Here is a 16,621-nt window from a genome sequence, read left to right on the forward strand (position 1 = left end):
ATCAGTCTCTCTTTGCCTTTAATTTAAAAAAAGCATGGAAAGCATTATGATGCTTTAAAAATATAAAATTTAACAAATAATTAAAAGCATATGTTTCATAACATTCCTCCATCAGTGCACCTCATGCGGTGCACTGTAGGCATGACTTCAAAGGTTCTTTGCAGCGTCCCTTCGGCCCCTAGCTGAAACCCCTTTCATTCCTTTTACTGTACTTCCATTCATATTCTTTCTTCCAGCTTACTTTCCATCCTCTCCTGACAATTGTTTCACAGTACAACTGCGAGGTTTTCCTGCTGTTACACCTTTCAAACCTTTCTACCTCATAGGTCCCATCTTTGGCCAAAATTCTTAGTCCATAACATTGCCGGATTAAACCCTGTTCAGTGTAACATTACTGTAGTTTCTGAAGCTCAGGAAGTTGCATGTTTAACAAATAAGATTAAATCATGGCGCCCTCCTCTGCATTGAATTTTCCATGGTGCATATTACGTTCATTTACAGTACGCTGCAACACACTTGTAGGCGAGATTTGAAAACCGCGTGACGTCACGAGCTTCTGATCGGCCCCAAAATTCACCTCAAGGAACCACCCGAAAGCTCACTGAGCAGGAATGAATCAAAATCATTTTAGAGCTTGTGGCGGGACAGAAGAACCACCACTCGAGTTGAAGCAGTTACACTTCAATCTCAGTGTCTTGAAAAGGAGTCAGCGTTAGCAATTGGGGGTCCCTTAGTTTTAATCATTGTACCGGAAGTGTTCCGATAAATACGGATGACAGCCTCGTTAGGATAATGTCTCACACTGATATCTCTGGACGTTACTCTGTCTTGATACTTGCTCTGCACATACAACAGCAATGCGGGGCTTTTTTTTTTTTCGCTAAGTCGAGTCTCCGAGAGGCGTGCGATATGACATTATGCCAACAGGCCTGCAGAAAATATGATCTGTTTTGACATTATCTTAGAAAATTATTGAAGGAAATGTTGTGGTTTCGATTGACAGTTGAGGACTAGACGCCATTTGTAAACAGACCTAAAAATACTATTTGTCGCTTTAGACTGTATAAAATTCTCGAAGGAATATCTTTGCATCATCTAACAACCATAAATTCGATTCAAGTGATACTTGCCCATTAGTACGGACAGCGAATCACACGAATGGCCGCCGAAAACCTTAAAAAAAAAAAAAAAAAAATGTACAAATGCGTTCCAACAGTGTTCTCATGCTTCCGGTTCTCTTCTCTTACCACGGGGTCACTCCGATAAGAGATGGGTACTCTGGCACGTCCGATTCTCTGGGCAGAATCGTCGCATGAGGGCCTCCTTCCCCAATAAGATATGAAAATTAAACAATATTGTTTAAATGATCTGCACAAACTTCGGCGACTGGTCTAGGCTCGTCAGAGATGACACGGCCACATGGCTAATCCTTTTCACGTGTATGTAACTGAACATTACATCACTGTAGCTCCGATTCCGACAGCCCAGATGAAATGCAACTGGACGATTCGGACACACGCTTCATTCATTGGCTTGTTCCTTGAATGCCATATGACTTGGATGGTCTCAGTCTATTTCTGTCTGTGAATCCAGGAGGTTCGTCTCATGGAATACGTCATTTATCGAATGTTGGGGATTATTGTTATACATTAGTGACTTCTACCTTCATATAGGTGTCAGAGGATAAATTCCCTCGGAGCTGTCGGTGTCTGGAGTAAGTTTCCTTATCAATGAAAGTTTTTGAAGTCGGATTTTTAGTTTTCTGTAGAAGAAAACTATTGTGCCGGCTTTGTCTGTCCGTCTGCGCTTTTTCTGTCAGCCCTCAGATCTTAAAAACTACTGAGGCTAGAGGGCTGCAAATTGGCATGTTGATCATCCACCCTCCAATCATCAAACGTACCAAATTGCAGCCCTCTGGCCCCAGTATTTTTTATTTTATTTAAGGTTAAACTTAGCCATAATCGCGTATCTGGCAACGATATAGGATAGGCCACCACCAGACCGTGGTTAAAGTTTCATGGGCCGCGGCTCATACAGTATTATACCAAGACCACCGAAAGATAGTTCTATTTTCGGTGGCCTTGATTATACTCTGTAGGGGCTGTACAGAAAACCCGACTGCGCCGAAGAAACTTTAGCGCAATTTTTTTTTTTCATCACGTGACTAAACTCACTAAATTGACTATAGTAAGTTATAAATTTGCTATCTTTATTCGGTAGTAACATGTCTACCCTGATAGATCTTAAAAAAAAAAAAAAAAATCAGCCTCTAAATTGATTTTTGCAAGAGTACCTGTTGCAATTAACCTACCTCATTTTTGCATTTGTACCTGTCACAGGTATCCGAGCTATCAGCATCTGAAGAGTTTTATCATTTGATAAATTGAATTGTATTGAATATAGAATTTAGGCCAAAGGCCAAGCCCTGGGACCTATGGGGTCATTCAGCGCTGAAACGGAAAGTGACGGTAAAAGGTTTGAGAGGTGTAACAGGAGGAAAACCTCAAAGCAGTTGCACTATGAATCAATTGTTAGGAGAGGGTTGAGGAAAGGAAGATGGAAGAAAGAGAATATGTAAAATATCAGATGTGCCGCAAAGTTTGGTTAATAGTTCTGAGCTGATGGCTACCGACGGAGGTAGAGAGGATTTACTGAATTCAGAAATGGACCTTTATAACAACAATGTCCATTTGGTTTTAGTTTTCTGTAAAAGAACACTATTGTCCCGGTTTCGTCTGTCTGTCCGCACTTTATTCTGTCCGCACTTTTTCTGTCCGCCCTCACATCTTAAAAACTACTGAGGCTAGAGGGCTGCGAATTGGTATGTTGATCATCCACCCTCCAATCATCAAACATACCAAATTTCAGACCTCTAGCCTCTGTAGTATTCATTTGATTGAAGGTTAAAGTTAGCCATAATCGTGCTTCTGGCAACTATACAGGACAGGCCACCACCAGGCCGTGGTTGAAGTTTCATGGGCAGCGGCTCATACAGCATTACACCGAGACCACCGGAAAACTGTTTTCGGTGGCCTTGATTATACGCTGTACAGAAAACTCGATTGCGCCGAAGACACTTCGGCGTACTTATTACTTGTTGTTTATCATCGCCAGCGCTTCCACGAAACCTTCTGAAATCTTCAGCTGTTTCTATCCGCCAGAACAGCTCATTTCATAAGTGGCTTCAGCAGATGTTTTACGTACAGATGTCCTTCCTGACTCGAACCCGTTAGTTGTCCGAACTTGGGACCGGGTCTGAGCTCTGCTGCCTCAGTAAACATGATGTGGCCTCTGGCCCCATTTCAGGACTCAGTGATGGTGTGAGGGTAAATGACATTACACGCGCTTTCGTTAACGGCGCGATTTTTTTTATTATCATTTTTATGTGTGAGCTGGAAGATTTGACATACGATAAGCGACCGCATGTCCAGATCGAACTTCCGTATATTTCCTTGCACGAAACCCTTTTCTTATTATTATTATTATTATTATTATTATTATTATTATTATTATTATTATTGTTTTTTTTTTTTCAAAGTCATCCTATTACTGAAGTCATAGTATGGGGTTCCGGGTTGCATCCTGAGAAAAAACAATGGTTTTCTAGTAGCACACTCTTCTGCATGATCCTGGATTTCCGTCAATTTCCTCTTGGGACAAATTTCCACTGAAACTCATTGTTTCTTATTTCGATTTTCAGGTCTTGATACTGCAAAACTCAGTTATTAATTATGATTATTAAAAAATTAATTATTATTATTATTATTATTATTATTATTATTATTATTATTATTATTATTATTGAATGTTTCCATCACTGTTTGTTTGTTTGATATAATGAGGGGCAAAAGTTCCTTTCACGTATATAAACACTTGTTTTTGAAACAAAATGTAAACTAATTATCCTCTATCTTCAGACATACCGAATTTGTTAGATTAAACGAGGAGAATTTGAAAGTGCAGACATTTAATGACCGAATGCCAAATTTTCCCATGATGTCTTTATCTAATTCAAATCTTTCTGTATGATATAATATAACTTAAAATATCTTTACGTATATAAATGGGTTTTTAGTTTTCTGGAAAGAAAAAAAAAACTACTGTGCCGGTCTTTTTGTCTGTCCGTCCCGCACTTTTTCTGTCCGCACTTTTTCTGTCCGCACTTTTTCTGCCTGCACTTTTTCTGTCCACACTTTTTCTGCCTCCGCACTTTTTCCGCTGTCCTCCACTTTTTTCTGCCTGCACTTTTTCTGTCCGCACTTTTTCTGTCCGCACTTTTTTCTCCACCTTTTTCTGTCACTTTTTCTGTCTTCTGTCACTTTTTTCTCTCCACACTTTTTCTGTCCACCGTCAGATCTTGAAAACTACTGTGGCTAGAGGGCTGCAAATTGATATGTTCATCAACCACCTTCTAATCATCAAACACCAAATTGCAGCCCTCTATCCTCAGTAGTTTTTATTTTATTTAAGGTTAAAGTTAGCCATAATCGTCGTATGGCAACGATATAGGATATGCCACCACCGGGCCGTGGTTAAAGTTTCATTATACCGAGACCACCGGAAGATAGCTCATTTTCGGTGCCCTTGATTATACGATGTACAGAAAACTCTACATCGCCGAAGACACTTGTACTTGCTTAAAATTATGGATATTCTAACTACTTCTTAATCAGCCAAAACGACTTCGATAAAGAACTACAAAATACGGAAATCTGATCTGTGCACTCGTTGAGTTACGTGTAGAAAAAAAAATTGTCATACAGTCAAATGAAGTATACGTGTGCTACCTTGTACAGTACGCGTTTATTTACTTGTTCTGTCTTTCCAAACCGGAAGTAAAGCCTTTGCACCTAGGTGACCAGCCTCTCTAGGACGGCTCAGGCAAGATGCACTGCTCTAGGATAGGTTAGGAAAGAACTGACAGGCTAGTATGCGCTTTGTATGCTAAATGGCGCTTTTTAAAAATATGCTGAACACTCACTCCTCTGATTTCACAGTTCATCATAAAACAGATTAAGCTTCTAAAGGTTAAACAGTGATGAATGATGATGAGTTGTGTTACGCTGCTTGATAGGAGACACAGGAGGAATGCCCTCTGCGTTCGTCATTGAGAAAAAGATAAAGAAAAATTAATTGGTTTGAATCAAATTCCTAGTCTTCGTTCATTAGCCTCATCATTCGTTGTATGTTTATGTAATCGCCCGCAGGGGGATAGTGCCGCCAGTGCACCTCATGCGGTGCACTGTAGGCATTACCTGAAGGTTCTTTGCAGCGTGCCTTCGGCCCCAAGCTGCAACCCCTTTCATTCATTTCTTCAAGTCCAACGGGGCCGCAACTCATCGTAAAATCTAACTTATTTCATCCCGAGGGGAGACCTCGACATGTTCAGTACAGTAAGGTATTATATATATAGATGGAAGCAGGGGCGTCATTTGAGGGTGGGGGGGGCCACTTACCCCCCCTCAAGACACTGATGCACCCCAAGACTTGGTTTGCCTCCTAGCCTTTGAAGAAATAATAATAATAATAATAATAATAATAATAATAATAATAATAATAATAATAATAATAATATGTGGGTGGATGTGGCATACGTGTTAGCTGCTTTATTAACTCAATAAAGCTCTTATATGGCTTCAAAATACGCCCAAATTTCCAAAAATTCCTTAGGGCCTTCCAGCGCCCCCTCTAACCCCACCTGATAGGCCTCGCTTCGCTCGCCACCCCACCCATACCATAATGAGTTCTAAACCTTTGCCCCCCACCCCGAAGAAAAATCTGAAATGGCGGCACTGGCTGGGAGCAATTCAAATATAATTCCACACAAAGATGAACTGCAAAGAAATGGACAAGAGGAAACTCTCGATTGATTAGTCGGCTCGGCTCTAGAGGCGTCTAGGACCTTCGTCGTTACTAGATCAAGATCCCGAAATCAGTCGGTCAGTCCTAACCCGGTCGAAACCTTTGTGTCCGTATCTCTCTCCGATTCGTTTGAGGAAATGAATGAACCACTATAACTGAAATGCCTCTGTCTGTCAGTTATACTGACGGAACTGATTTACTTAAGTCAGGACGTAAGCTGGAATCGATGCAGGTAATATGACATTCGGACAGAAACGAGCTAGTCCTAGACAAATGGATTTTTACAGAAGTATCTGCGTGCATAATTTTAAAACACTCGCCATGTCTTTATTCCTCTGTATATTGTATTCTTTGTAGTAAGAACACTTTATTGAACAAGTGCTACGTGAAACTTTGGTATAGAAGTGCCACTAAGGATATACAGTACAGCGGTCCAGATGGCATTTTCCCCGAGATGTAACCGAGTACGGGAACTTTCCCTGAAAAAGCCGGACGCCATATCTTGAAATTAATCATAGAATTTTCTTGAAAATAATCTCATTATGTTTCCCAAACCCAAATTATAATGGAAATACAAATTTAATTTAATATAATCTAATCGAACCTAGGGGCATGTCCAAAAAACCCGGGCTGGTGCAATACTAGTATACATCTCAGGAATTTGCGATGAGTTAAACTCTTCATTAGATGAAGTTTTTCTCCATCATTAAAGCTTTCTCGTCCTTTACGGCTTCATTATTATTATTATTATTATTATTACCAGAAGGAAATTCCTTTACCATTATTCCCAACTTGTTTTCATTCACTCCTATTAAGTTTTGATACATTGCGGTCATGTTTTTGAAGGTTTTATTTTCCGTGTCATTATCGAACTCAGAATTGCTTTTACATTTATTATTTGAATAAATTTTTTTTCATTCGGTGAGATCCAAAATATCTGCGCAAGTGTTGCAATCTTACTTGTAGTTTTAAGTGAATACTTGCTCTTAAATATCATCTTATGCGTCTTAATTTAAAATCCCCGAAGTCATTTTTAGTTTTTTGAAAAAGAAAACTATTATGCCGGCTTTGTCTGTCCGTCCGCACTTTTTCTGTCCACACTTTTTCTGTCCGCCCTCAGACCTTAAAAACTACTGAGGAGGCTAGAGGGCTGCAAATTGGTATGTTAATCATCCATCCTCTAATCATCAAACATACCAAATTGCAGCCCTCTAGCCTCAATAGTTTTGTCTGATTTTATTTAAGGTTAAAGTTAGCCAGAATCGTGCTTCTAGCAACGATATAGGACAGGTCCACCGCCGGCCCGTGTTATATTCTACAATATAGATAGATAGGCTATAATCAGGGACTGGATTAAAATAATCATTATTACTATTATTATTCAGAAAATGAGTAATAATAATAATAATAATAATAATAATAATAATAATAATAATAATAATAATAATAATAATAATAATAATAATAATAATAGGATGGCTGCGTTGTGCGAATTGATTTTATATTGAGTTCTTTCAATTTATCTTATAATTCTGCTGTAAAAATGCTGTTTAAATCCACCGAAATATGAAAACTTGTCAATTATTGACCAATATTGACGTGCAGGAAAAGCGAATTATAAGAAAAATTGAAAAAACTCAATATAAAATCAATTTGGAAAACGCAGTCATCCTTTTCAACAAAACAGATTGAAAGAGGGTCTTCTTCCTTTCCCGTAATAATAATAATAATAATAATAATAATAATAATAATAATAATAATAATAATAATAATAATAATAAACTTTTTATCTGGACTATTTCAGGAAAAGTGTGATTACCCAGAATCTTAAAAAGATAATTAATAATAATAATAATAATAATAATAATAATAATAATAATAATAATAAATAATAAACTTTTTATCTGGACTATTTCAGGAAAAGTGTGATTACCCAGAATCTTAAAAAGATAGGTCACTGATTAATAATAATAATAATAATAATAATAATAATAATAATAATAATAATAATAATAATAATAATAATAATAATCTTTTTATCTGAACTATTTCAGGAAAAGTGTGTTTACCCAGAACTTTAAAAAGACAGGTCCCTGATTAACGTTTCGAGTCTATTACGGTGAATCATTAAGAATATCGTCTGCAATTGCAATTCTGCATATTTATAAAAGAGAAAAACAGCAGGTTTACACTATGACAGGTACGTCGAATACTGCTGGAGATAGGTAACGATATGGCAGTGTCACGATACTCAACATTTTATCTGCTTTTAATCTTTGCGTTTATGAAGAAATTTCTAATAAACAGGTATTTATGCAAAAGCAATAACCTTTTTTGGTCAATTTGACGACAACTGAAATTGGCTAACTTAACTTTAGCTTGTTAAATCTAGCATTAACCACGATGAAAAATTAAGTCACTTTGATTTGATTCGCTAAAATTTATTAGATCTGATAAACAATTCGGTATTGATGCATATTTACCACTGGTTATGCATAATTACGAATTTGTCACGTTTCCCTGTTATATATTTAAATCAATAAAACTAAGAAGATTATAAATTCCCACCCCATTAACAAGAAAAATAAAATCAGAACCAAATATTCTGCCCTAAAATGGAAAACTGCAGCGTCTGCAAAATTTTCGAAATTGAGATATGCCACTTATTCGGCTCGAGAAACACTAATACACAAGTTACTGCAGTTTCAGGATGATTCTTCAATGCTTTCCACGAGTATTTAGGGAGTTCCATTTGCAAAATCAGTAGTAAGGCAAGGGAAAACTGCAGTATCTACCATTTTTCTCAGTTTTGTATTTTTGCAGATACTGAAGTCTTCCATTTAAGGGCAGTAGTGTAACGAATTAATCCTTTAAGCTTCTCAATTGCACCTAGAAACTCTTATCAATGACAACCTGCTCTTATCTGACTCCCAAATCCGGAAGCATTCCCCCTGGTACGGTGTCAAAACATTTTAAACATTTTACTGAAACTTTCCTATTATCTTATCTGCATTCATAAAATGCGAGTGATTGGGATGGCTTGCTTATTGTCCTGTATTTTATCAGCTTTTTTATATATAAATTTTTTAAAATTTTTTGCTAATTATCAAAATCTCTTTTGTCCTTTCTGCGATTGTTACTGGCAATCGTCACATTTTTGTGTTTTCATGAAACTCATTGTTATATTACGAATGCTCAGTTCTGCTCAAAATTGGCTCAGAGGTCTAAACGTTCATTATACACAAAATTCATAATGTGTAGATTATATTTTAGAAGAATGAAATGGCAAATGCCAAACGGGGGAAAGGTTTAAGAGGTCAGGATGCATTGGACTGGGGAAGGTGGAGAAGGCTGGTAGGAAACAGCGACCCCCACATAGAAATGGGCAAAGCTTAAGACAAAGTAGAAGAAGACACACATACATATATATTAAGACAAAGTATATAAGAAGACACATATATATATATATATATATATATATATATATAAATATATATATATATATATATATATATATATATATATATATATATATATATATATATATATATAAATATATATATATATATATATATATATATATATATATATATATATATATATATATATATATATATATCATCAGCGTGTGTGCGTGTACCGAGCCGTCATTGCTTGCATTCCAGCAACCATCAGGAACAATAGCTGTTTATGCCAAGAACGAATACTCGTAAAAAAAAAAAAAAAAAAAAAAACAAAGCTGTACTGAGGTCTAGTATCGTTAATATGATCCTGGCTGTTTCTGTAGATTGAATATTTCTTACTGACTGTCTAGTAAAAATAATTCTTTCACGATGATATATACCGTTCTGTCAGCGCACTGCTGCGTCAGTGATTGTCAGCAGAACCGACAATTCCCATACTGGGCTGTGCAATCATAATATCTAATTCCTTCATTCATAACAGTTGTTTTAAAAGAACCTTTCTATCGTGTCCTTATAGCAAAGGTTTTCTTTCGGTCATAATATTTTAAGCCGTTTCTGTACCAACCAAAAGAGAGGGGTCAACATGGCAAGAGCGACTGTTTTGGTTTTGCTATTTCATTTATATCCTCATGTGCGATTTCAGTTTAACTCTGATTTCATCTCTCAGATATCCAGATATATTTCTTGAAGTAACAACGACTTATCTTTTTCAGATCATTCAGCGACACAGAATTCCGGTGTGAAGCAACGACTCCAAAATGTGTTCATGGGATTTATCCGCCAAAAAAGATCTGCTCTGCGACAGTGATTTGGTGCATCGAAACCCGAACTCAGAAATGGCACTGGGAGCCCTCAAGATGCAAATATAAGTCTGGAATTCGCGTTAGTTTTTATAAACTATCTGTACTAATTAAAGTTGTGACAGGCCATGTTCAGACTCACTATCTATCTGGTGTGATCTCATCCGTCTCGTGCCAGTGACGTCACTGCCTGGGGCATGGCAACGTACGAGAGATTGTCAATCGTCTTCTTCTCTAACTGTCCGACTGAAAATCAAGACAACCTCAAATAAAAAAAAAACTGAATGACAATCACTTTCCCGATTGCTCGAAATCTGAGTGAAAGCGTGAGGAGCGGCGTGCAAAAAAAGTGATTCGTATTTATGTCGTCAGCTGACGGCACCAGACACGAAGGGTCAGACAGCCCCCGCCCCCGCCGCCCCGGAATGGACGCCCTTCTGCCCCAGTTCGACGAGGCATGGGCGAGCATCATCATGAACGGAGGGGACTCCGGCAGTGAGACGGATTCCGGGTATGACCCTCTGTCCCCCGGGTACCTGTCCGAAATGCCGCCCACGCCCTCTCCGGAAGCCTCCTCCTGCGCCTCCCTTCCCTCCCCGCCCAATGTCAGCGAGCTTCCAAATGCCCTCTCGCCCACCACCAATTTGCCCGATGCAGGTGAGTTTTCCCGAGGTTTGTGTCTAAAAAGAACCATTTCCATGTTCTCAGCCTGACAAAAGATGCTTTGGCACAAGCATGCCTTCGGCAAGGCTTGCGATCCTGATGTCATTTGCAAATCTTTCCGTTTATTGCTTAGATCTGGGTATATGATAATTACCAACGGAAATAGATCTTATTAACATTACCGATAAAGACCACAGTATTATTTTGACCTTGCAAATCTTATTATTAATCATTCCTTAAAACGTGGGTGTCAATTTTTTGTCCGTCAGTGACGTTCAGATAATCTTGCATAAAATCGCCTATCGCTGTATATGCTGAAATAAGTGTTAAGTGCAATTCCTCCTTGCAATAAATACAAAATCTTTCACAAATATCCGTTGATGTAAAATTGCAGATGCTGGACACCGGTCATTCTCACTAGTTCCAACATCATAAATCTTACAATAATTAATCTCTCGAAAAATCAACGATTATCTTTCAAGAGCCGCGCTAGATGGACTTAATTTGTATCGGGAACCTTAATAGCAGCATCAGCTTCGTGATTGTAAACACTTTGTTTCTTTGACGTATCTAGAAAGGTGTCTCTATAATCTCTGTTCTTCGTTATCAATGCTGATTATTCACGTCTTTCGTTTTTATTCAATAAACTCAAATAATTTTGAGAACCAGGAAAGATACCTCAATTATCAAGTTAAATACCAACTTTATTTGTGACTCAACAAATAAAGTTGTATTCTCAAGTTCTTAACAAATTTCTTTTTATTTTCTATACTAATAATCCATGAATTATGCTCTCAAAATAGGTCAGATCATTCTGTTTTATTCTCTCAAAGTAGGTCAAATAATTCTATTGTTTTATTCTCTCGAAATAGGTCATATCATTCTATTGTTTTATTCTCTCAAAATAGGTCAAATCATTCTATTGTTTTATTCCCTTAAAACAGGTCAAATCATTCTATTGTTTTATTCTCACAAAATAGGTCAAATCATGCTTTTGTTTTATTCTCTCAAAATAGGTCAAATCTTTCCATTGTTTAAGAGATTTCATGTGATGCATAATACTGTACTTGAAACGGATTGTCTCCCAAGACATATCTCCTGGTTAGAAATCATATTTTGACATTTTTTAGAATAAATTCCACTTTACTGCTTGATATACTTTTAGTTCTCTGATGGAAATTTCGCTTCCTGATTGAGTTCACTTCGTTTGAACGTTGGTGCATAATTCAACTTCTTCCTAATGAACACCATAGACTTTGGAAACTTGAACTTCAAGTCAATGGCCCTTTTGGGGTTGTTCCATATGAATAGGGTTCATCTTCTGAATAATAATAATAATAACAATAATAATAATAATAATAATAATAATAATAATAATAATAATAATAATAATAATAATAATAATAATATTCTTTGTTTTAAAATGGCCCCTTTGGTGGGCTTGGAATATGAATAGGGTTCATCTTCTAAATAATAATAATAATAATAATAATAATAATAATAATAGTTTTAAACGGAACTGATCACATTCCTCCTTGCAACCGACGTTCGAATCCTCGGTCGTTTCCCCCTCGGCCGAGATAAAGGCCCCCAAATTTATGGACCAATTATGAGTTCAGCGGGACTGAAACCAACGGACTGTTGCACCGAAACTTGTGCAATAAGCAATGGCAAATGAACGCCAGCCCATTGGCTTGCAGCATCTCAACGATCATACCTGAAAAGCTTTTTAGAGTACAACGAAGCGTTTTCGATACTCTTTGGGTAGAACGAACTCGAATCCGTTTGTTAGCACCAAGATAATCAGGGTCTCAAGGATACCTTGAAGCCAATGAACCTGAACTCAACTTGAACGCAATAAAAACAGCGTATAAACAAGGCCACCGAAAATAGATCTATCTTTCGGTGGGGTCTAAGAGTAACGCTGTATGAGCCGCGGCCTCTGAAACTTTGTTGTCAGACGCGTGACTCTGGCCAACTTTAACCTTAAATAAAATAAAAACTACTGAGGCTAGAAGGCTGCAATTTGCTATGTTCGATGGTTGGAGGGTGGATAATCAACATACCAATTTGCAGCCCTCTAGCCTCAGTAGTTATTAAGATCTGAGGGCGGACAGAGAAAGTGCGGACGAACAGACAAAGCCGGCACAACAGTTTTCTTTTACAGAAAACTAAAAATGTTTCTGAATTATATATTCAATAATAGGTATAAAAGGTGTAAAAAATTATCCATTTTTGTGCAAAGGTGTGGCACAATCTAAGATGACAGAAATTTTCTCACAATCAGAAATGAAGAGCAAAGGTTTCCAGATTTCCATCTCCTGCCACCACAGTCATATTCACTAGAAGAAATATTTCCGGTTTTATTTGAAAACTTTGGGCAATTGTGCAAAGAAATTCAAACGGCAGAAGCAAATGATCCGCATGGGATTTCTTTTGAGGTATATATTTATTCGGTATATGACTTATGTTATCACACAAAGGGAGGCCTCTCAGAAACAATGGGTTGATTAGAAATCACTGACTCCTCCCAATGAGCTTTCCAGATGTCCTTGACCTTGAAACTCTAGACCTGGATGCACTGCAATGAATTTCATTTATTTACTTATTTCTTTTTTTTTTATTTTACTTTCCAGATGTCCTTGACCTTGAAACTCTAGACCTGGATGCACTTTTTTTATTTACTTATTTCTTTTTTTTTTATTTTACTTTCCAGATGTCCCTGACCTTGAAACTCTAGACCTGGATGCACTGCAATGAATTTCACTTATTTACTTATTTCTTTTTTATTTTACTTTCCAGATGTCCTTGACCTTGAAACTCTAGACCTGGATGCGCTGGACAATTTAGACTACCTGTTTCCAAGTCCACCAACCCCTCCATCGTCCTCGAAGCCGCCATCTCCGGTCAACTTAACACCTTTTATTACTTCAATGGACAATGCTGGCGACGATTCCCTGGATCTCACCGAGGCCCTCTCGTCGCTGGAAGAACTGGGCGCAGCGCACAATGTGCCTGATTTCCTGCAAATGAGTGAAATCCACTCACCCAAGGTCATTCACGAACAGAAGTTCTGCCACTCTCCCCCCGTCGGAACATTGCCGCCATTAGAGCTAATGCCGTCAGCAGTGATGCCCCATTTAGCTACAGATTTGGCTCCAGCGGCCATTGATTTGTCACTCCCATCGGCTGGACTGCCTCTGCTGGACATGAGTCTTCCAGAAATGGCATTACACCCGTCGTTTGGCATTGACCTCCCATCAGACATGACCTGGGTGGCTCCAAGGAGTGATGAAGTTGGGGGAGGAGGAGGTCTTTTTTCACAGTTACTAGAAGACGAAGTGGAGGAACCACCCAAGGTAGTGAACGTCTTTCTGACCGGCCACGATTATACGAACAAAGTGGAAGGAGCTTCGTGCCCTCCGCAATTCATACCTTGCCCAACGCGTTCCGTGACATCTCTCATGAACGGCGGATGCCAGCAGGGGCAACATCCAACTCCCATGGGAGTTATCTCCCGAAGGGGTGAGGTTCCTCCTCCACAGCCTCCTCCTCCTCCTCCTCCTCCTCGCCAGGAAAATGCGAGAGACGACGAGCGCATGTTCCAGTGCACCTACGCCGGATGCGGGAAGGTTTACGCCAAGTCATCACACCTGAAGGCTCATCTCAGACGCCACACTGGGGAAAAACCCTTCGTCTGCACGTGGCCAGGTTGTTCGTGGAGGTTCTCGAGATCGGACGAACTGGCCCGACATCGTCGATCTCATTCGGGGGTAAAGCCTTACAGGTGCAAAGTTTGCGATAAAAGATTCTCCAGATCTGATCATCTGGCTAAACATCATAAGGTAAGGTCACGCTCTTTTTCTCCATTCTTTCCCTAAGCAGTAGGTCCCGTTGCTAGGTAAACAATTGGTTCTTAGCCACGTAAAATAAATCTAATCCTTCGGGGCAGCCCTAGGAGAGCTGTTAATCAGCTCAGTGGTCTGGTTAAACTAAGTATACTTGACTTATTTCTGTGTATGTACATGTAAATGAGTGTGTTTATATTGATGCATGGCAATAAATAAGCTGAAAACTCTAATTTCACTGCTTCCAGGTACACCGTCGTGACAGAGTCCTGGCCCTCTATGGTCCGCTAAGCACAGCTCTTCCAGGGCGACGTCCAAGAATGCCCCACTACCATAATCCACCGCCCCAACCACCCCTCCAAACACACCCCCCAACCCAGAACATAACCCTGGATCACACCCATCAGCCCTTGCCACCTATAGTACACACGGTGGACTTTAGAAATGTGAAACCCATCAGGGTATGTCAGTGAAAGGCTGGTGGCGTTTGGTGAGAAAGTTCAGAGACATGCTGAACAAACTTAAAATCTAGGTAGATCTTTGTGACGTGTTTCTTGTGAGTGAGCTTTCAGTGCAAGCAGTGATTTTGCTTGGAACGGGAGTTACGGAGAGTCCGCGTTACTGAAAAGTGTCAAGCAGCTTTCAGGACAAGCAGTGGCTTTGCTTGGAATGGGAGTTACAGAGAATCCGTGTTACTGAACAGTGTCAAGCAAGCGCTGCATGAAAGTTTTTCCAATGTCGAGCGGTGTGTTGCCGTAAAACTGTATCAGGAAAATAATTCAGAAGTTGGTGAAAAAGCTACGAGGGTTTTCCAGTAATGAAAAAATATAAAACTCTCACTGGGGTATTTTTACAAATGAATTTGTCAGTAACACTTGTTGAAATACTCGTCTCCATTGCTTGACCTGGGTCCAAAAATTGACATCAGGTCTGATAATACCCTTAGCACCTTACAACGCCTACGAGTGGCCTTTTTGGACATGTGACCCGTGCTGGCATAAGGCTGACTGAAAGTCTTCCATCATACTAGCGTGATCCATGCTCCGAGAATCTACCGTCTGCCCAAAACCTAACCCAGCCCTGTTTGATCCAACCCAGGTTCGAAACCCAGTATACGGTGCTAAGAAATTAAGGTGTACAATTTATTTGAAGCGTTTGTAAAGAATTCGTAGAGAACTGAACAGTGATATTAGTAATGAAAGGAGAAACTAACTGACTTCATGTACAGTTTGCAGCAAAAACTCCCGCATGTTGTTGCTCGCCTGTGGTCGACTTAAAACTGAGAATCTTCCTTTATATATATATATATATATATATATATATATATATATATGATAATCCTTCCTTTATATATAAAAAAACTCCAATCTTATCTATTAATGCATGAAAACCAAATTACTGTGCAGCAGCCTCGTGAATTTCGAACTCATAAGCTCTAGCAGTACAATTCTTTCTTGAAATTGGAAATGGTACATCGAGAATGACGTATGGGGATATATGTTCGACAGAATCTAACAAAATCTAATGATAAATGACCCGTTTGACTTGCAATACTCTTTAAAGTTTAGCCTGTGTCTGAAATCTTCAGTGCATGCACTTAATGTCTAAGGAATCATTTTTTTAACTCTACCCTTATGCAAAATGATAAACAAAACTAACACGCTCAATATATATATATATATATATATATATATATATATATATATATATATATATATATATATATATATATATATATATATATATATATTACAAATTTAAGCCTTTACATGAGAGATTGGCATCTAATTAGCAATCATGACTGACTCCCAAAATCACATATTGGGAACAAAATAACAAAAACAATATTGGGAACAAAATAACAATAACATACAATATCTCTTTCTAACAAAGCATATATTTAATTATGTCTAGAAGGAATCTCTCTCTCTCTCTCTCTCTCTCTCTCTCTCTCTCTCTCTCTCTCTCTCTCTTTCTCTCTCTC

General features: G+C 38.5%; 1 protein-coding gene across 1 annotated transcript; it reads left to right on the plus strand.

Moving 5' to 3' along the window:
- Nucleotides 1–1,568: 1,568 nt before the first annotated feature.
- LOC136851972 (uncharacterized) lies at nt 1,569–16,315 on the plus strand. The gene is made up of 4 exons (XM_067126359.1): nt 1,569–1,714; nt 10,040–10,783; nt 13,592–14,634; nt 14,886–16,315. Exons 2-4 carry the CDS (start codon nt 10,489–10,491, stop codon nt 15,108–15,110), a joined length of 1,563 nt encoding a protein of 520 aa, XP_066982460.1. The 5' UTR covers nt 1,569–1,714; nt 10,040–10,488; the 3' UTR covers nt 15,111–16,315.
- Nucleotides 16,316–16,621: the final 306 nt, after the last annotated feature.

The sequence above is a fragment of the Macrobrachium rosenbergii genome, chromosome 24 (genome assembly GCF_040412425.1).
Source record: "Macrobrachium rosenbergii isolate ZJJX-2024 chromosome 24, ASM4041242v1, whole genome shotgun sequence".
Classification (NCBI taxonomy): domain Eukaryota; kingdom Metazoa; phylum Arthropoda; class Malacostraca; order Decapoda; family Palaemonidae; genus Macrobrachium; species Macrobrachium rosenbergii.